The sequence below is a fragment of the Lynx rufus genome, unplaced genomic scaffold (assembly GCF_022079265.1).
Source record: "Lynx rufus isolate CCGP_SWC_20201006 ecotype Redwood Valley unplaced genomic scaffold, mLynRuf1.p SCAF_5, whole genome shotgun sequence".
In the NCBI taxonomy this organism is placed as follows: domain Eukaryota; kingdom Metazoa; phylum Chordata; class Mammalia; order Carnivora; family Felidae; genus Lynx; species Lynx rufus.
Genome location: NW_025814867.1, coordinates 63291631 through 63313091, shown reverse-complemented (window position 1 = coordinate 63313091; position 21461 = coordinate 63291631). Strand labels below are relative to the sequence as shown.

At 45.6% G+C, this 21461-nt stretch overlaps 1 protein-coding gene across 1 annotated transcript in view; it reads left to right on the top strand.

The window, feature by feature from the left end:
- The window catches only part of SLC7A14 (solute carrier family 7 member 14), a 50821-nt gene extending 30131 nt beyond the window's left edge, over positions 1–20690 (top strand). The window contains exons 4-7 of the mRNA XM_047100295.1: positions 2420–2566; positions 5053–5261; positions 7137–8014; positions 20368–20690. Of these exons, the coding sequence (XP_046956251.1) occupies positions 2420–2566; positions 5053–5261; positions 7137–8014; positions 20368–20690 (1557 nt within the window). The remainder of the gene's footprint in view (positions 1–2419; positions 2567–5052; positions 5262–7136; positions 8015–20367) is intronic.
- Positions 20691–21461: the final 771 nt, after the last annotated feature.

Sequence of the window (21461 nt, the reverse complement as noted above, 5' to 3'; positions counted from 1 at the left end):
TAAAGGAAGAAAGATGTTAAAGGAAGAGAAAGCAGAACCTGTTTTCTGGTAGCTATCTTAAAGCAAGGCTTTCCTTAATTGGGGAGGTTTAGGGAGCCTGCAATCGCAGTCTCTGTTCATCCTTAAAGACCAAAAACATTTGCTAGATAAGCGAAAACAAGCACATTTCCAGACCGGTAAACCTCCAGGTACAATGAAGTGAGATCTGTTTTCTCTCCTTGCCTGGAGGCCAAAACACTTTCCATTCCCTGAAATGAAGGAGTTTACTGGAGTAAATTTTGAGATATCTCCTGTCCCAGAAAGCAGTCCTCTGATGACAATTCCTTGAGAAGTTCTTTCTACCTGAGTTATTAGGATAGACCAGCAGCTCTTATGGGGTGCTTGGGTGGCTCAGTCCGTTAAGCATCCGACTCCGGCTCAGGTCACGATCTCATGGTTTGTGGGTTCGAGCCCCGCATCGGGCTCTGTGCTGACACCTCAGAGGCTGAAGCCTGCTTTTGATTCTGTGTCTCCCTCTTTCTGCCCCTCCCCTGCTCATGCTGTCTCTCTTTCTCTCTCTCTCAAAAAGAAATAAATGTTAAAAAAAAAAAAAAAGGAATTTGGAATAGACCAGCAGCTCTTAGATTATTTTGTGCCATGGACTCTTTGGCAGTTTGATGAAGCCTATGGACCCCTTCTGAGAATTGTGTTTATAAATGAATAACCTAATTACATAGGAATTCAAAAGAAAGCAAATATATTAAAATATAGTTATAAAAATATTTTTAATTGTGATATAATAACAATGTGCTTCTATATTAGTGTTTTAAATATTAATATCTGTGTCTAATAACTATCATAATTTGGAAGTAGCAATAAGCACAAGAAATATTTCAAGATCTCTGCAACTATCTACTAGTATAGAAAAAATACCTGATTGCTTTGGTGACAAAATCACAGGTACTATTAGTTTGTCACTTACATTCATAATTAAAAGAAATGCTTATGGTTAGTCAGAGGTTACTAACAATAAAGATGTAATCTTTTCTTAGCAAAGTTCATAGACTCCCACCCTGAGTTGAACGGACCCCAGGATAAGAATGCCCACTTAGGGACTTGGAACTTTAGAATCCTGGTGGGAAAGACCACAGAAAGGGCCAAGTCATTTTACAGGTGAGCAAACTTGCTTCTGAGGTTTGAGAAGATATTCAGTTTGTCATGTACCTGGTCGATTCCAGTACTGAGTATTTTATCTGTTACTTACTGAGAAGTCAGTGGGAGAGGTAAGAGTGAAACTTTGGGCACAGGTATCTGCTTGGCACATGTTTTGAATTTCATCATTTGTAAGCTAAATGTGGATTAAAGGGGGAGAAATGATCCTTCAATGAAGCTCACCCCTGGGCCCCTGGCTAGAGCTTGCATGTTGCCAAGTCCCCTGGCCCATACACACAAGTCTAGAAAAAGCTCTCTCATCCTCCCCTGAAAGGACATTCCCCAAGCATTCAGAGAGGCACACTTTTTGCTTTCAGCCAATAATGAGAATGCCAAGGTGGGAAAACTTCATCTAAAGTTCAGTCAGTTATTTGGAAGAAAGTAACCCACTCCTTAATAGAAGATTCGCACTGACATCTTGACTTATAGTCCCACCCACCCTTGCAGCCGTGCAGGCTCAGTCCAACAGACATCCAGCAGATGTCACTGGTTACCACCTCCCCAGCCTGACACTGCCTCTCACTGCATATCTTCTCCAGCCTTATAACCCAGCTAGGACACTCGAGCCCCAGAGGGACAGAAAAATCAGACTGTCTCTACCTGTCTCCCCACGGAAGACAGTAGGATATCTGAAGATCTGAAAATCTTTTCTATCATTTCAGAGCTAGGTGTTACCACAGAGATGATCTATGAAGGGCACCAATGGTAATGTCAGTAGGACAATTCTTGGTGCAGAAGCGTTTGAGTCCTGTACCCTAAATGCTGAAAGCACACCTCACGTCTCTGTGAAAGTCACAAGTAGCTCTTCACATTTCCAAACATCCCCTAAGGGAAGTCATACGACCCCTGGTTGTGGCTGAGAACCATTGGAAGAAAATAAGGCACAGAGAGGTTAGTTAATGAGTTCCGCAAGACATAGGGATAGCCAGTTTATTGATTTACTTATAACCCCACTTACTTCCCGAAATGATTTGAATATGTTGAACAACCCAGTGTTTATGTGGCCATAAGTCTTCTTATCTCCATTTTACACATGAGGGAATTGCCCAGGATCACACAGCTAGAAAGCACAGGAGATCAGAACTCAAGTGCTGAGCACGAGATCCACCATGTTATTCCCTCTGCTGCTCAGTGACGTGGCCGAGCACTGGGCAGTTGTTGGTACCACATGTTGGGCCCTGGTGCTGCCCTGACACTCTGAGTCTGAAAAATGCTATTGTCCCACCAGGTGCTGCAAGGAGCAGCCACGTGTTTCTATGCTTTCATTGGCTTTGACATCATTGCCACCACTGGAGAGGAAGCCAAGAATCCCAACACGTCCATCCCTTATGCCATCACCGCCTCTTTGGTCATCTGCCTGACAGCATACGTATCTGTAAGTACTACATCCTTTTGGGACCATCTTGATGGCCTTTTCATATTTGACCTTAAAAAGTAGCTCTGGGACTGGGTCACCCTCTGTCAGGAAATGATCCCTTCCTTGTGTCGTCTCGGCGTTTGTATGCATGCGTCCATGCACCCTATATCCCCACCCACCAATGACAAGAAGAAAATCAGCACTCTGAACTGGAGATGGGGGCAGTCTTGACCTCTGAGTTTCCATCCCTGCTCCTCCGCACACACAGGCTCTGGGTGTCCACTACTGCCCAGGGGACGGTGTACAGGGAGTGGGCTGCTGTCCAAGGAGCTCAGATCATAGGCTGGCAGTAACGGGTGGGTGTGCAAGCAGAGGCATTGTGGACCTCTGTGCACCCTCCTCAATGCTCTTCTGTCTTCTGGGATCTTCCCGGCAGCGGGAGGCGAGGCTCCTCCAGAGTGGGGAGAGAGGACACCACCCTCCCAGAGACACTCTTCCCCTTAAATCTCAGGGGAAATGCCATTTCTTTCTGCTGTTGCTCCCTCTTTTTATACCGGCCCAAGCTCATTTTTCAAGTTTTCCTGCCAAGGGGAATCCTTAGAAGGAAGCCTGCAGCTTCTTGTCATCTCAGGATCAGACGCTCCTCAAACTTGTGATGTGTCATTTCCCAGTTCCCATCCCAGAATTTCTATCACAGAAATAGCTCACTCGCAGCCAACGTCCTCCTCGGCCCCTGGCAATGGAGAGAACCAGCCAACAAGTCAATAGGTGTGTGGTCACAAAAATGCCCCAGGCCCTGGGGGTCCCACTCACTTCACTCATCACCAATAGGAAAGATCCACGGCTGTTACGTGCACCCCTGCTGCAAAACATAGGAAAAGCACCTCCTCCCCAAAAAACAAACAAAACAGAAACAGCTTTAGCAACTACTTAAGGAAGCCAGACCAGCGGCTGGCTCGATCATTAGGGCAAGCTGCAAAATAAGATTGTCCTGGGCACCAAAGGAAAACACAAGAGCAGCCATGGATGTGGTTTATAGGAATTCACTTGTCCCTGGCAATTGTTTTATGGGTCAATTATCACCTCCCCTTGAGCACACACAGGCAAGTGGCTTCATCTTAACCATACTCTGATGATCCCTGCAGACAGTGTTCGGGCCATGAGGGTGGTGTGGGGCAGAGTTTCTCAGGGCAGAGATGCTCTGCTTTGCATTTCCCCTCTTATTCCTCCCTCATATACCTCCCCCTCCTCCAGGGGTCAACCCCTGCTGCACACATAATAAAGTTGGTCATCACAATTCCTTTCTTAGAATAGCGCCTTATAGACTACAGACTACTTCTATGCATCTGCCCACTTTTTGCCCATCCAGATCTAACATGAGCAGCCGACCCAACGCAAACTGCTGTAGGAATCAATCCCACTGTCTCCCAGCCCACCCCATGTTGCAAGTGGTGAAGCTGCTGGGAAACATCCTCTTCTAGAACACAAGGCCTTTAACGAGGCCTCAGGGGCTGTTTGGTCTTGCACCGGTCAGCAGGCTGCCATTCCACCGTCAGGAGAAGAGCCAAATTGCTGGGCTGTGGTGGTCCATCCTGCTGTCCTCCCTAGCAGCCCTTGGCTTCACTGGAGGATGTTGGCTCCCGAGGAATATGCAAAGAAGTGGTCTGGAAATGCACCACCCTCTCCTGTTCAGGCTCTGACCTCCATTCTTGATGCCAGCATTGGCCCCTGCAGGCCAGGGGGAGCCTGGACCTATAACTGGTGGTTTCATTGCCTGGGGCCATGGAGGGAGGGTTGTTATGGCCGATTTATGACATAAAGGAAGATGGGTCTTAGGAGCCAAGTGATTCCTGGCTAAGCAAAGCCACAGTAGTCTTACAACCCCAGAGTAGGACCGGGTTCCATCCTGATGCCTTCATTTGTGGGCTGCCTGGCTCCTGGCGCTGAGCTACAGAGAGGAAATGGAAATATAGTCCTCATATGGGTGCCCCCTGTTAACTGGCTATGGACCTCTGATCACTTATCTTTGGAGTTTTTATCTCTGATTTTCAGAGTGAACGGGAGAATCCATTTAAGACCATAGAGGATCCTGAAAGTATAAAGGAAATGAGAGTCCTGCCCATGCCGGCAGGGTGCTCACGGCCACTGCCAGGTCCTGGCTCCAGCACCTTTGGCTCCAGTTCCTTCCATGTGATGGTATCTGCCCTTCACTGAACTGTCAGTGTAGTTCTGCTGTTGTGGGGCTTAGATACCTACATACTTATCCCTCAGATATGAAAGCCTGAGAGAGATATTGAGGACCATCTTGTCAAGTCCACTAAATTCTAATGTGAGGAGAAAATACTGAGACCAAGAGGTCCAGATGCAAAATGACTGGTCTAAATTAAGGGCACATGCCAAGAAGTGACAAATCCAAAGTCCAGGCCTCTTCGCTCTCCTATGGGACATCCATCCATGCTGTCAGTCCTCTCCACCTCCAGCCATGTTTTCTCTTGTTTCAACAGGTGAGCATAATCTTAACTCTGATGGTGCCATTCTACGCCATCGACACGGAATCCCCACTCATGGAGATGTTTGTGGCTCATGGGTTCTATGTTGCAAAATTCGTAGTAGCCATTGGGTCAGTTGCAGGACTGACAGTCAGTTTGCTGGGCTCTCTCTTCCCAATGCCAAGGGTCATTTATGCCATGGCTGGTGATGGGCTCCTTTTCAGGTAAGGACTATGCTTTATGAAATTAATTCTGCTCTGCCATGCCTGTCCAGGGAGAATGTCACCCACTGTCAGCCTGACTATAATTTTGATGTGCGTGTATGTCACATAGACGATGGAATTTGTCATATATCCTAATAAAGAGTTTGAGCGAAAAGAACGTAAGCCCCATAACAGCCCCTCAGTTTGACTCTGGGTCTCCCAATCTAGCACAAACTGGTATACTCCCCCTAACTGCCCCTCCCCTCTTGTTTGACACTGTGTGTTGCTTTGTGAAGATTGTGGGTGTCAAACTGCTGCACTGAGTGACTTCCAGAAGGAAGGAGCCCTCCCAGGGACATCTTAGGCCTGCCCTCACATTGAGGTGAGGTACTGACCATCTCTCCACAGCCCCTCTGAAGGTGAAAACATTAAAAGCTACCATCACAGGGAGTATAAGACCATCTGAACAGAACCTAATAACAGTAGCAACAATAACTACCATTCATTGAACATTTGTGTACCCTGGGTGCTTTGTATACAGATCCCATGTAGTTGTCACAATAACCCTGTTTTGCAGACAAATATAGTAGATGAGTATACTTAGAAAGGCGAAAACACTTACCCCAATCCTCCAGCTGCTGAGGGGAGTCCGGGATTTGAATCCATGACTGTCTGACTCCAAAGACAGGATTTTCAAGCACTCCAATATATTGGCTTCCAGCCCCCTACATTGGCCATGAAGTGGTCAATCTGCCCCGAGGAAATGTGGCCCATCTCTCGGTTCCCAGTGCCCACTGTATGAGGGGCTTGCAGGGAAGGCATTCTTCAAGCATGGAGGTCAAGGAGCGCTCAGGGGTACGGGGGCGGGGGGGGGGGGGGGATCCAGCTCAGGGACTTCATCTCTGCCGCCAGCTGTCATCTTCTGCTCCATTTCCCCTGCATACCCCCTGAAGTCATCACCAGGTCAGAGCTGCCATGTTTGGGGAGCTGGATAGGTCAAGAAGAGGCTGAGTGTGGCGGAGATGTTACAACTTCACACACCCAAAAGGTTTTTCTGCTGTCAAAGGGGAAAGATGCTGGAGCTCCAAAGGCAGCTGATAGTCAGTCATATGTGAAAGACGAAAATAAAAGAGAAATGGAAGAGGTGGGAGGAGGGCAGATTAGGAGGAGAGTGAGGAGGAGAGCAGGAACCTGCTTAAGGCCCACAGGAACTGCTAAAGAGGCACCTGTCATTCATTCACCTTTGTTGGTCTTCTCCAGTTGGTAAGTGGCTGGATTTGGGCTGCATTTATGAGCACATGCTCTGAGTTATTGCGCTATTTTGCCAACTAAACTTCTGCACTTTTGTTGTACAGCAATGCTTCTCAAGCTTTGGTATAAATCAGAATCCTCTGGAGGTTTTTTAAAGCAAAGTTTGCTAGGCCCCATGCCCAGAGGTTCTGATGTAGGAGGTCTCTGGTGATACCTGAATATGTGCATTTCCAATAAGCTCCAAGGTGATACTGATGCTGCTGGTCCACGGACTGACCATATTTTAGGCAACACAGGTTTAGGGGACCCCAAGGAGGTGTATGAATGTTCCACATATCACCCCTTCCCAGCAAAGCTTGCACTTCGATTCAGATTTCTAACATGCCTTCCTAAATTCAGTCATCCCTTCACATCGCATAATGAAGTAGGGACTTTAATAAAGAAGTTTGCCTCAAAACCAAGGCATGAAAGTAAATTATTTTTAAATTGTATTCCAGAAACCAAATCTTGCAGTAGGAATAACTGTATTCAAAGCAGTGACTCCAGAAGTACATTGGAGGGGCAGGACCAGGTGGACTTAAGCCGTGTTAGAGTCAGTCACCATCTGTAGCTCACTGTTAACCCTCTGCTTGCCCGTCCCTCCAGGTTCCTGGCTCATGTGAGCACCTACACAGAGACACCAGTGGTGGCCTGCATTGTATCGGGGTTCCTAGCAGCTCTCCTCTCGTTATTAGTCAGCCTGAAAGACCTAATAGAGATGATGTCCATCGGCACACTCCTTGCCTACACCTTGGTCTCTGTCTGCGTCTTGCTCCTTCGATACCAACCAGAGAGTGACATTGATGGTTTTGTCAAGTTCTTGTCCCAGGAGCACACAAAGAAGAAGGAGGGCATCCTGGCGGACTGTGAGAAGGAAGTTTGTTCCCCTGTGAGTGAAGGGGAAGAGTTTTCCGGCCCACCCACCAACACATGCGGGGCCAAGAACCTACCATCCCTGGGAGACAACGAGATGCTCATAGGCAAGTCGGACAAGTCAACCTACAATGTGAACCATCCCAACTACGGCACTGTGGACATGACCACAGGCATCGAAGCCGACGAATCTGAAAACATTTATCTCATCAAGTTAAAGAAGCTGATCGGGCCCCGCTACTACACCATGAGGATCCGGCTGGGCCTTCCAGGCAAAATGGACCGGCCCACAGCAGCTACAGGGCACACGGTGACCATCTGCGTGCTCCTGCTCTTCATCCTCATGTTCATCTTCTGCTCCTTCCTCATCTTTGGTTCCGACCACATCTCAGAGCGGAGCTGGTGGGCCATCCTGTTGGTCGTTCTGATGGTGCTGCTGATCGGCGCCCTGGTGTTCGTGATCCTGCAGCAACCAGAGAACCCCAAAAAGCTACCCTACATGGCTCCCTGCCTCCCCTTCGTGCCTGCCTTTGCCATGCTGGTGAACATTTATCTCATGCTAAAGCTCTCCACCATCACATGGATCCGGTTTGCAGTCTGGTGCTTTGTGGGTAAGCAATTTCCTTTGACGCCTGGAGAATTCCCTCTCAAGGCCTTAAACAGGCTTATCCCAAAATTACCTCCTAGCTGGACTAGGCATCTCCGTTGCAAGAGAAGTCTGGCTTGTTCTATGCACCCTTGCTCTCTGCATTAGAGTCAACAAAGCCAGTTGTGCCCTTTCTGCCTATTATGGTCTTGGCCGTTGGTTCTGAAGAATGATGCTAATCAATCCATCACTTCATTGAATACTATTACTGGACATTCTTTTTATGGATAATTAATTCCATAAAAAGTCATTAATTAAAAATGTAAATAAATTTTATAGAAATATAAACAGTCATTCAGTAAAATGAATCCACATAATAAAGGGACATAAATAACACAGTAAAAATTAGAGTGAAAAAGGTTGACTGGAATTCTATCTTAGAAACTAAAAATTATGCAACTGAAAGTTACGGAAGAATTACTTTTCTTATATTTGACAAAATTAAAGTAAAATACCAATCATGCCCTAATATTTTAAATGAGCAAAGTATGAATTAAGTGTGGATTTTGGCATAATTTTTCCAACTAGATTATACCATTTACCATCCCTCACTTCATATTGACTTTTATAAGATATTCAAGAGTTTTTCGTTTTCTCTCAAGATTCTTTCATCATCCTTCGATATTCTAGTCATTCTCTTGGAAAGCACACATCACGCCGTCAATCTTAACTGATTTTCTCTTTGTCTGTTGACAACTGATACAGTTCTGCCAGGACTTCAACTGTCCACAACTTTGGGTGTAAATCAGAGGTTCTCTCTCTAAATTCACTTTTATTGCCTTCATAAAGCCCTCTGCCCCTGTCCCAAGATTTTTCATTTTCCTTTGTGATTGATTTATATTACATTCACATCACACGTTTATTATATCCAACAAGTACTGATGTTCATGAAATGGTTGGAGATCAGTGCTCATGGTAACTTGAGAGGGATGTTTAAGTGAAAACTGATTTTAAAGTTCCTTAGTCACTGCCTTTATTTCCCTATACAAATTGATAGCCCTGAGGTCCCATCCACTCCTTGATATAGGAATACGGGTGTTTAGCACTATGTCCTCTGTGTCTGGCACACAGCATGTGCTTAATAAATATTTCTCTGTGACTACTCTTCCGATGAGAAAAAAAGAATAGCTGGAAAGGAACTTGAGGAGGTGGAGTTTGAACCATTAGCCTAAGGATGCTTGGGTGTCTCGGTTGATTGAGAGTCCAACTCTTGATTTCGACTCTGGTCATGATCCCCAGGCCATAGGATCAAGCCCCACATTGGGCTCTACACTGAGCGTGGAGCCTGCTTAAAATTCTCTCTTTTTCCCTCTACCCCTCTCCCCTCCTCGTGCTCTCTCTTTCTCTCTCTCTCTCAAATTATAAATAAACAAACAAACAAAAACAAACAGAAACTGTAATCCTATAAGATAAGATCTGCATAGAAGGAAGTGGAGCAAAAACAGTACCCAAAGGAAAGGGTCCAGACCTTCCGGTAGATTCCTCACCTCTCAAGGCCATCCTGTGTCTTCTTAGAAGCATCCCGTGCCAATTTTCACAACTCTAGGTTTCATCCTTTGTTAGACTTTAGGGGGAGTTCTTGAGAGAACCCCACTAACCCCTCAAAGTTTAAACTACTTACATGATTTATTCACAATCTCTCTTCTCCATTTAAACATTTTTCCACTGAAACCTGTAGCCAACCAATGGAAAGATTCTCCTGTGGGTAGAAGTGACTGAGGAGGGTAGAAATATTCCAGTCATGTATTTGTCAAATGACTGAAGGCATAGACACGAAGACACGTGCATTTGTTCATTCATTCCTAGAGTATTAAAGCTGGAAGGGGCCTTCAATATCTAGCACAATGTTCCCCATGGTTTTGGTGACCATTCTGTCAGTAATATTTGGGCTGATTTTAGGGAGCATATGAATAGACTTTTTTTGAATTTTTAAAAGTATTATATAGGTATTATACATTTGCACACATACGAGAAAAAATATACCTACTCACATGAATCTGGTGATTATTTTTAAATTTAACAAGTGAGTCCAATTAAAGAAAAAGCATTACTACTGGTACAGGTGCCATGATTTGTAGTAATAATTAACATTTAATGTAGCCCTTATCACATACCAACTATTACTCAAGGACTTTCCTCACATTAACTTATGTATTCCTCACAGCAATCTTCATTTTACAGATGAGGAAGTGGAAGCACTTGACCGAGGTCACCTAGCTAGAATTTAGGGGAGCCAAAATTAGAAGTCAGGTAGTATGGGTCCAGGGATCATGACCATGGCCACGATACAAAATATGTGGTATATAAATAACCAAAGTTTGAGGGGTGCTTGGGTGGCTCAGTCAGTCAAGTGTCCCACTTCAGCTCAGGTCATGATCTCACAGTTCATGGGTTCGAGCCCCACCTAGGACTCTGTGCTGACAGCTCGGAGCCTGGAGCCTGCTTCGGAGTCTGTGTCTCCCTCTCTCTTTGCCCCTCCCTTGCTCATGCTCTGTGTCTCTCTCTAAAAAATAAGTAAGCATTACAAAACAACAACAACAACAAAGTTTGAGAAACACTGAAATCATCTACCCTTCCCCACCGCTCCCTCTCTCAACGTCACAGATGACTAACCTGAACCTCCAAAAGGTTAAACAACATACTCAAGGTCAACAGGAATAACTGGAGATTATTCACAGAGCTATTATTAAAAACTCAGTATCTCCACGCCCAGATCTGCAGCCTGTACCTCCCTGCCAGGGTGCCTCTGAGCATCTTCCTTATTGGGTCAGGATGTTTGATATGTAGTTTGTGCGGATTAACACCTAACATCAGGGCTGGCTCCATGGGCGCATAGGACCCACATTTGGCCTAATGCTCTGCTGCTGCTTTCTTGAATTCTTAACAACCTTTTTTTTCTTAACAACTTTTTAACAAGGGGCTCTATGGTTTCATTTCACACTGGGGCCCGTAAATTACGTCCCCAGTTCTGCACTAAATCTATGGTTTCTGGAGCACCAGAGGCACTCTGCAAACATGGTAAGGTGGCAGGGACCCTTGCCTTTGGAGTCAAACAGCCCAGGTTCAAATCACAGTTCTGCCACCTCTGTGTCTTGTGACCTTGGGAAGTTCACTTAGCTCCTTTGGGTCTCAGTTTACGCATCTGTAAAAATGCAGATTAATTCTACTCGTCTTCTTCTGGTTGCTGTTTGGAGCTTAAATAAGAAAATATTGCAGAAAGTAATAAGAATCATTTCTTCCCTGCCTTTCTCTTTAAAATCTAAAATGATTCATTGTCGCCCAGACTAGCTATCACATGCCAAAGTACAGCATGAACCTGTTCTGACTCAGGCTGCCCTCCCAGTTATCAGGCAGAAGAAAACTCCCAGAGAGCCTTTTGTAATCTTGCTGATAGCATAAACTTCAAACTCGCTCCAGAAATTGATACTCCATGACATGGGAGGATGCCACCACGCAGCCTGGAGTTGGCCAGTCGGAAGACACAGGAGCTCACAGCTCGCATCCAGCTGCTGGCTACTAACTGCTTTAGCATCGTGGTCTTTGAGAAATGGTCCCTGAGTAATTTCTGCCTAGAACAAACAGTCTCAGTCCTGACTACACATCAGAATCACCGGAGCTGCTCCTGAAATATTCTATACGCAGGATCTCAGAGATTTTCTGATTTAATCGGTCTGGTGCAGCCAAGCACTGGGTTTTTTTTTTTTTTTTTTTTTTGAAGATCCCCAGGGAATTTTAATGTGCGGGCAGGTTTACAATGATCTAGAACAGTGGTTCTCCCAGTGTGGTCCCAGACCAGGAGCATCACACACGGAACAGGTTAAAAGTGAGATTTTAAACCCTATCCCAGACCTGCCTAGTCAAAATCTCTGAGAGCAATTTAGGTTTTAACAAACCCTACACATTGTTCTGATGCATGCTCAAATGTGACAAGGACTGGTCTATAGAGAAGAATAAGAAGATATTAGCAGGCAAGGCAAATGATTTAATTACAAAAACTCCCTGTTTTTCAAAAACAAATTTTTGCACATATAAAATATATCCATCGAACAACCCCAAATTGGCTTATACAATTTTCAGTGATCTCATAGAATAATTATCCCATCTCTAAACTTCTGAGTCTCCAAGATGTCAGATTTTTATTTTGTTATTCATAGTATAACTTTCCTGGGGAGAACAGTAGAGATATTTTTAAACGGAGCTTCTTATGAAACATTAGCTACTTTTTAAAAACGAGATTTACATGGTTAGGCTGAGTCATAACTCGATCATCTTCTCAGGCATATCTTTTTAACCAGCCCTCTCTAGATGAATCTTAATCACAGCATTTTTCTAACACTGTTTTGCTAAGCTCTGAACCTTCGGATGAGCACGACTCACTGAATAAAATAAGGCCCAAGTCCCAGCAAGATTACTCAGCACTTGTTTCTTTTCCTTCAGACAAGAGAAGTAACACGCACAGCAAATGTTTGATAATCCCCAGCAAAATGAGCACAGATCAGACTTCCTGTTCCTTTTCTCTCAGCTGATGCAGTTTTGTAAAAGAACACCTCGAAGTGTTGGGCAGAGTCTCAGGGAGCCCGAAACTAGCAGTTACCAGTGATGACACTATACGGCAGTACTTTCCAGGTCTACTGTTCCCTGTGGGACTTGAGTATAAAATAATGATCGGGTGAACCAGCTCGTGGGCCCCCTCACCCTGAGGGCTGCCAAGTTCTCACCTGGAATTTTTTCAGCCCCTCAGAGAAAAACCAAATTCTCATCTATAGATTTAGAGAACAGACACTAATCTGGCAATGAGCTTCGTAAATCCTGTACTAAAACCTGGTTTCCAGGGGCGCCTGGGTGGCGCAGTCGGTTAAGCGTCCGACTTCAGCCGGGTCACGATCTCGCGGTCCGTGAGTTCGAGCCCCGCGTCAGGCTCTGGGCTGATGGCTCAGAGCCTGGAGCCTGTTTCCGATGCTGTGTCTCCCTCTCTCTCTGCCCCTCCCCCGTTCATGCTCTGTGTCTCTCTCTGTCCCAAAAATAAATAAACGTTGAAAAAAAAAATTAAAAAAAAAACAAAAAAAAACGTGGTTTCCAAAGGGAAAACACAGCTGTGGTCTTTACCTGCAGTATCATTTGAAAACCCTGTTGGAAATTGACTCAAAGCAGCCATTGTCGTGTAGGGAAGAGGAGGAGAAGAGGGGGGCCTTGAATGGGAAGCAGAGAGGACACCAAGATAAATCAATTCCTGAGGATATGTCCCATAAATAAGCTTGAAATTCTCCTTGTAGGCAGAGGAGAAAACAATTGGCAACTTCGACAAATAAATCATGCTCAAAAGGGCAAAACAAAACTCACGAAGGCCAGGGCGAGGATGGCAAGAGGAGCAGCGCAATTCCAAGGCGGGGGGGGGGGGGGGGGGGGGGGGGGGGGGCGTGTCCCGCTACAGTCCAGGCTGCCTGCTGGCAGAGGGGCTATGCCGGGCAGGGCTATGCATGGAGAAAAGGGCCGGGTGATACCACGGCTCTGCACCCAGCAGCAGCCACAATATCGGCTGTCCTTTGAGACAAAAGAAGGAAAGGAGAGATGGCCATGGCAGAGACGAAGGGCCCCGGAGCAGGTGTGAACAGGGCCCCTGGAACACACTTAGAGCCATGAAAGAGTGGGCACTGGGCATCTTTCCCTCAGCATTATATTTATAAGACTCATCCGTGTCATTGCTTGTGGTTTTAGTTCGTTCACTCTCCTTACCCGGCTGGCATTCCACTGTGATAATAATATGCCACAGTGCACTTATCCATTCTAGTGCCTGTGGACATTTAACTTGCTTCTACTCTGGGGCTATTACAGATAGAGCTGCTGTGAACATTCTTGTACATGTTTTTGGTGGACACATGAACATATCTGCCTTGGGTTTCTGCTGAGTTAGAAGTGGCATTACTGGCTTGCATTACTGGATTTTTAAAAATATTCTTTAATAAGATTGCATTCTGTTTCATGGCCATTATACCCCTCAAATAAAATAAGTCCCCAGTTCCATTTTGCAGGTGGGAAACTGAGGCATAAAGTAATGTGACTTTGTATTTGATCAGTAGCGGGGCCAGGAAGAGAATTTCTACCCCCCCCAACCCCCTATTCAATCCAAGCCTGCTCTTCCTGGCCACACCATCTTAAACAAACCTTACTGTTGTTATAATCAGTGGGCTTGAGGTGGTATTTTTTTTTTTTTGAGAGAGAGAGAGAGAGAGCTGGAGAGGGGCAGAGGGAGAGGGAGAGACAGAATCTTAAGCAGACTCCATGCCCAGCACAGTGCCTGATGCGGGGCTCGATCTCACGATTGTGAGATCACGACCTAAGCCAAAATCAGGAGTCAGATGCTTAACCAGCTGAGCCACCCAGGTGTCCCTCTGGTGGTATTTTAAAAACTAACCAGCAAAGCAGGAGTTGGTAGGGATGGCAGTGGGTGGGGAGGACACCTTCTCATTACCATTTAGTTTTCATTTCTGCCTTGGCAAATGTCTGTTTTGGGAGGTCGATCCCAGAGTAGTAAAAATAAAAAAGCCTCTGGGCATAACAAAGTGCCTCAGTTATCTGCCGCAGGCAGGGCTTCCTGCTGGAAAGTGCACCCCAGGAAGAGGTAGCTCCACCCAGCCTGAGGTCAGGTGGCCCACCTCATCTGGCCCTGAGCCCTGTTGCTGCCTACAGAGGACAGGAAGCCCCCAGGGGACTCTAGAGATCCAACATCTGCTCCTCAGCCAGACTTTGGGCCCGTGAGGTTAGAAATCTGCTGCTGCTGTCTATCTCCAGGTCACCCAGTCTCTTTTCAGACTTGAGGTTTTGTGCTAGGTTTTCCCCATATGATCCAGAGACACCCCCCTCCTCCTACCCCTCTCACTTGTAGGTTTGGCGTCATTTGCTTAGTTTGCACAAATGGAACAACACAAGTAGAGTAAGTTGTTGTTTGTCCCAGCATCTGAAGGCAGGCTTGGCATTTCTAAACCTTCCCTGGAGGTGCCCCGGTGGGATGGGCACAGCCATCAATTTAGACTCAACAGATGAAAGTTCCAGTGCCTTTTCAATCACTGACTTATTAACCAGTTCTTAACCTCTCTGGGATGATAGACGAGGAAGTACTTTTCTACAAAGGGCTTTATGATCACAAAGTATTCTACTACATAAAAAAAGCCCACTAAATTGCTGAAGGAGTGATTCCTCATCTTGTCTAGCGTGAACCTCTCCTGGGCACATTCTCCACCAGGGAATTTCTGTCTGAAAGAAAAGCCAATGCCTCCTTTTGAATGAATATTTCCCTTCGCTGCAAACAGCCTTTTGCAGGACTCATGGCCATTACCTTTGACCAGGGCTGGCATTCACCCCTTTTGCCCGGTACAGCCATGTCTGTTTTTTAAAATACTGAAACCCTTCTGTGTCTGCTGCTAACTTGTTGCTGCCCTGAGCTTCTCTCCCTAAAAAAATAACTTCAGCCCACCAGGGGGGCTTCCAAGACCCTACGGCAACAGAAGAGCTAACCCCCCTCTGATTTTTAACATCACCCCTGCCTTTCATTTATCACAGATACAAGACGTGTAACTACAAAGCAATGGATCTAAGTTTTTAAGACACAGCAGGATTAAATATGCAAATATCAATTAGCCGTCTCATTCTTAAGGGTTCATTCCAAATGACTTCTGGCTTAGGCCAAAAGCGAATCCTCTCTCAAAAGATAAACTTTGCCATCTGTAACGGTTTGCAAAAGAATATGATGCCAGCCCCAGTGACGACTTGAATAACAGTGCCCCAAAACTCTATCAAGCAGTGATAGCATCATTGGAGTAAGTCTATAGCCTCATACGGTAAAGAGTATTTCCCCCACATGCACAATAATTCAGGGAAATTTTAATACTTCTGCATATCAGATAATCTTAGGGAATTATTATTAGTTTTTAGATGTGATAATGATAGTAAGTTAAGTATTTTTAAGAAGTCTATTTTAGGGGCACCTGGGTGGTTCAGTCAGTTGATTTCGGCTCTTGATTTCGGCTCAGGTCGTGATCTCATGATCTCAATCTTGTGGGACCTAACCCTGCATTGGGCTCCATGCTGAGTGTGGAGCCTGCTTGGGATTCTGCCTCTCCCTCTCCCCTGCTTGCCCTCTCTCTTTCAAAACAAATAAATGAACATTTAAAAAAGAATGCTGTTTTAAATATACGTACTCATTTACTTACAGGTGAAGCATAGGATGGAAGGGATTTGTTTCAAAGTAACCTGAGAAGGGAGCGGTGGGTGGATGTCAGGAGCAAACTAGTGATGACTATATGGGGTTCTTTATACTATTCTCTCCACTTTGATATATGTTTGAAATTCTTCAAACTAAAAAGTTGAGCAAGCTTGATTGCAATCAGTCTACAGCCCTGGCAGGTGAGAGAAATAACAGAAGCACCCTGGATCAGGACACGGAGAGACCCTGAAGGATTCACAGTCCAACCACTAACCATGTTCCTGTGGAAAATCTCTTATTTTGTCCCGTGCCCAACTTTCCTGTCTGTGCGACGCATGTAATCGCAACCTTCCCACTCCCGGCCACACACACACACACACACACACACACACACTCACACACACTCCTGAACAGGCGAGGAGGGATCTGAACAGGATAACATATGTATAACATTTTGAGCTTCTTGGGGGAAAGGCGCAACATAACGAATGTATCATTAGGACCTCAGCACCCGGAGGTGTTGTGCGAAGTTCAGTTTAGATGATTCAGAATTCCCAGAATCCCCACAGACTTTTCAGAAACTACCTCATGCTTAGTTTTGTAAGCCAGCTGAAGAAAGGAGCAGAAACAAAACACCCTGCTTCTACACAGGAGGCTTTTAGCAGCTCTGTTTACTCCTCCGACACAAAGCCTTTGTTTATGTGTGACAGATGGTAGTACATGCTTCTCTCCTCTCTCTCTCTCTCTCTCTCTCTCTCTCTACCTCCCTTCTACCCTCCCTTCCTCACTTCATTTGTTCCTGTTTCTTTGTCCCCCTACATTTTTCCTTTTATTCAATCCTCAGTGCTTCACATCACTTTTCTTTTTTTATTATTATTTTTTTTAGAGAGAGAGAGAGAGAGAGAGCTCACACAAGGGGGGAAGGGGCAGAGAGAGAGGGAGAGAGAGAATCCCAAGCAGGCTCCATGCTCAGTGCAAATCCTGACACAGGGGTCAATCCCATGACCTTGGGATCATGACCTGAGTCGAAATAAAGAGTCAGGCGCTCAACCTACTGAGCCACCCAGGCACCCCTCACAACACTTTTCTTGAATTTACTCAAGAGCCAGCAAGAAGGATGAAGGCAGACAGAACACCAGACCTTTGCCCAGGTCGACCATTTATTCCATCAGGCTGCATGCACAAGTCACTTCTTGGCTCAGAGCACTCATATTTGAAATATATTTTAGAAGACAAAATAATGCACCTTTGAAATTGTAGAGCAAACATTAAAAGGCCCATATTTACATGGCAGATTTCCATAGGTTGCTTTCTCAAAGTAATCATAGTCAATGCATTCATGCACACACACACGTCCCTTCAGACTCAGCCATTCCCAAACAACAAATGTAGACATAACCTCTTTTTTTTAATTTTTTAATTTTTATTTATTTTTGAGAGAGAGAGAAAGAGAGAGAGCAGGGGAAAAACAGAGAGAGAGGGAGACACAGAATCCGAAGCAGTCTCCAGGCTCTGAGCTGTCAGCGCAGAGCCGGACGCGGGGCTCGAACCCACAAACCGAGAGATCATGACCTGAGCTGAAGTTGGACGCCCAACCGACTGAGCCACCCAGGTGCCCCTTTTTGTTTTTTTAGACATAACCTCTCACTGAATATGTACTGTGATATACATAGTCTATACACCAGCCTGCGGAGGAGAGATGTGAAGGACTGAGTATGCAAGAGCCTTCTCTCTATCCATATAGAACGCTGGTTCTGCCCTCAGCCTGTTTCTTTTTCTGTAAAGTGAAGGTATTGCATTCATTCACAGCCTCTTTCCCAGCTCTATATATCTAGGATTCTATGAGGCTCTTAGAGAATTTCCATAAATTCTGGTGGGGGCATGGGAAGGTCTGTCGGAATACATGTCAAACCAGTGCTTGAATGATGAGCCACGTAATGGCACAGCAGAGAACTTAGGGGCAAAGGGAAAAGGGGGGGAAATGGTATTAAGTTCAGTAGGGAAATAATTTGCTTATAAATAGGGTCTGAGAAGGGGATCAGAGATGGAAAAAATTGATATAATAGATACCAAGCAGGAATAGGAGGCAAGATTTGACACTTGCCTTGATGTCTAAGACAAAAAATAACAAAAAAGCAAAATTGGGCCAAAAAAAAATTTAAAAAAAGGTGTGTGCCTGTTGATCCCACCTAGTCTCCTGAAATTTACTCTCAGATCTCAAACATGCTTCCAAAACAGGCATTCTTCAAGCTGCAGCATACTGGCCATTTTAGAGGCGGTCTGGATGCCTTGTGCTACACAAGGATGATAACTATCCCCTGTGGCCACCCTCCGCCCCCAGACAAGAAAGAGTAAAGATCCGTGCTCAGAAAAATGAAGTTGCTATTTGAGAATAGCTACATCTGCAAATGATTAACTCCAGGATTTATTACCAATTAGGACTATAAATCTCTGCTTACTTTGGCTCCTGGAAAGTTGATTTCACTGGGGGGTGGGGGAAGGGGTGAGGAGAAAGTCATTTGAGACAGGGAGGGAGAAATCCAAGCTTAAAAAAGACACACTGCAAATTCAAAAGGGAGAAGGATTTCTCAAGTACCAAAGAGGAAAGCACACTTGACCTTAAGGTTCTATGCAAACAGCTCTAGAGATGCCTGCTGTGTTAGCAAAGTCAAAGGTGCTAATGCCACTCAGAAGAGGGTGTCTGGGGTCTGGAAGGGGGTTGCATAACAGAGTGCCATCCACTGGCCAAGCCATAATGTGTCCAGAGTCGGCAATGGAGTATGTGCCTCAGGAGGTTTATACTCCTGAGCTAAGGGATTCCCAGCCTTGGCTGACCATTGGACTCACCTGTGAAGCCTTAAAACATACCTATGCTTCGATCATATTACAGGCCAATTAAATCGGAATCTCCAGGGGTGGTGTTTGGGTATAAGGGCGGTTCAAAAACTCCCCAGGTGACCCTCCAGGTGAAGCCAGGGTTGAAAGCCACCGCCTATCTCATTCCATCCTCATGGCAACCCCAAGTTATAAGTGTCTATCTTATGGTTTTCTAAAAGGGAAAACTGAGGCACAAAAAGGCTAAGTAACTGGTCCAGGGTTACACAGCTAATAGTGATGGGAGGCAGGGTTTGAACCCATGGCTCACAGTCTTAATCATCATGCCCTATGACCTCCCAGGGATATGGTTCTCACCCATTCCAGGCCCTGAGCCTTTATGAGCTTTTCAAGGGGGAAAACAGGGGTTCTCAAACTATTTTGTTATTTCAAAAAAATTATAATAGAAATGAAACATTAGCCCTTATTAATGCTACATATCAATTAGGAAGACACGTTTCTTTCCTTGGCTTGGAATGACATCAAAGTAAGGAGGTTGCACTGGAAAATTCATGCTCATCAGGAGTTCTCATTCTTTCATTCAACAAATATTAAGCGCCAGTTTTCTGCAGAGTCTATAAAACAGAACCACCCTGTGCAGGTAATCACACAATAGATGTTCTCAGGGCCGTAACTGTGGCATGCTCCAGACACTCTGAGAGCCCACAGAAGAAAGTAAACAGCTCTGAGTGGCAGTAATATAATAACACTCCTTTGGTGAGTGAAAAATGTCAAGGTAAACCATAGGGCAATATATGCGCATTGCTCAGTGGTAAGATAAAAGAGGGAGTCCCCTGGTGGAGGCGTGGGATAATAAAATACTGTAAGAAGGCTGGGGACGCACTGTGGGTGATCCATAAATATTTAAGCCAGGGTGGAAAATTCAAAGTCCTGGTTGGCACCTCCATGAGTGTAGTGGGCTGGATGTCAACAGGGACGTGGGGACAGAGGCGACTAAAGAGCCCACATTCTGTCCGAAGAGGCAGCTGTTCTCACCTCCAGCTAAAACTGTCATATAGAAATGTGGGGACAGGGTTGTCAGACCTTCGGAGTTTTTTAGGGAAAGCTGTGAATAAGGGTTGCTTAATGCAAGATATCCCACTTTGAATCTTTTCCAGACACTGTGCAGACCAAAGAAAACACATCCACCCCCAGCCCTGCTTTCACCATTTGAGTGATCTCCCCGCTAGTCCCATGGATCCCCAAGCAACTGCTTATTCACCTGTGCCTTTCCCTCCCGGCAGGTATGCTCATTTATTTTGGGTATGGCATCTGGAACAGCACCCTGGAAATCAGTGCTCGAGAAGAAGCCTTGCACCAAAGCACGTACCAGCGCTACGACGTGGATGACCCTTTCTCGGTGGAGGAGGGTTTCTCCTACGCCACCGAAGGCGAAAGCCAGGAGAACTGGGGCGGGCCCGCCGAGGACAAAGGCTTCTATTACCAACAGATGTCAGATGCTAAGGCAAACACCCGGACAAGTAGCAAAGCAAAGAGCAAAAGCAAACACAAACAGAACTCAGAGGCCCTGATTGCAAATGATGAGTTAGATTACTCTCCAGAGTAGAAGTAAACACACAAGAAACGTGTAGACACGATGGTGATTTCTTTTCAGTAACTTAACCTGTGGGCTAGAGGGTGAAAACATTTTTTGGCTCTCATTTCAAAACTCCAGCCTTCCCCCAGAGTCAGTCCCCAGTCATAGCCCTTCATTTGCTACTTTTGCTCTTCAGGATAGTTCTGTTGAAGGGTCTAACCTGGGTTTCGTCACCGATTCCCTTGTAAAAAAAATTTTTTAAAAATTTAAAAAAACTAAACAGGAGGCTACAAGAAATTCTATCTTAGGTGCCACCATCAGAGCTGATGGCAGCAAATGTTTCCCAGGCCTTTGCTTTGCTGGTTGAATCCTTCTGCTTCTTACTGAGACCCCAGAAGCAAGGGGCTAACTTCTTGGGCCACACCAAGGCTGCAGCTCCTCCTGGAGATGTGCCAAAGCAGGCGGGTCGGGGCACAGGGCGGCTTTTCAGGCACCGGGATCACAAGGGCAAAGATCCTCTCAGCGCTGGTGGGCTGAGGACTGCTCCCCAGGGGGTGGGCAGGTGGGTGCTAGCACTTCCTCAGCCAGCAACACTTTGTCCTCAGATCTCACAAAAACGAATTCATGGGAGAAGACGCGTGCTTCTTTTTATTCCCCGAGGTTCTCAGTCTCCACACCAGAACTTCAGGAACCAGCAAAGGTTAGGGACTCTGAGACCATTTCCCCAGAGGTTTCAGATTTACCATAAAGCAGTCACACAGACCCCACAACATGGTGAGAAGCACCATCAAAGGCCTACTT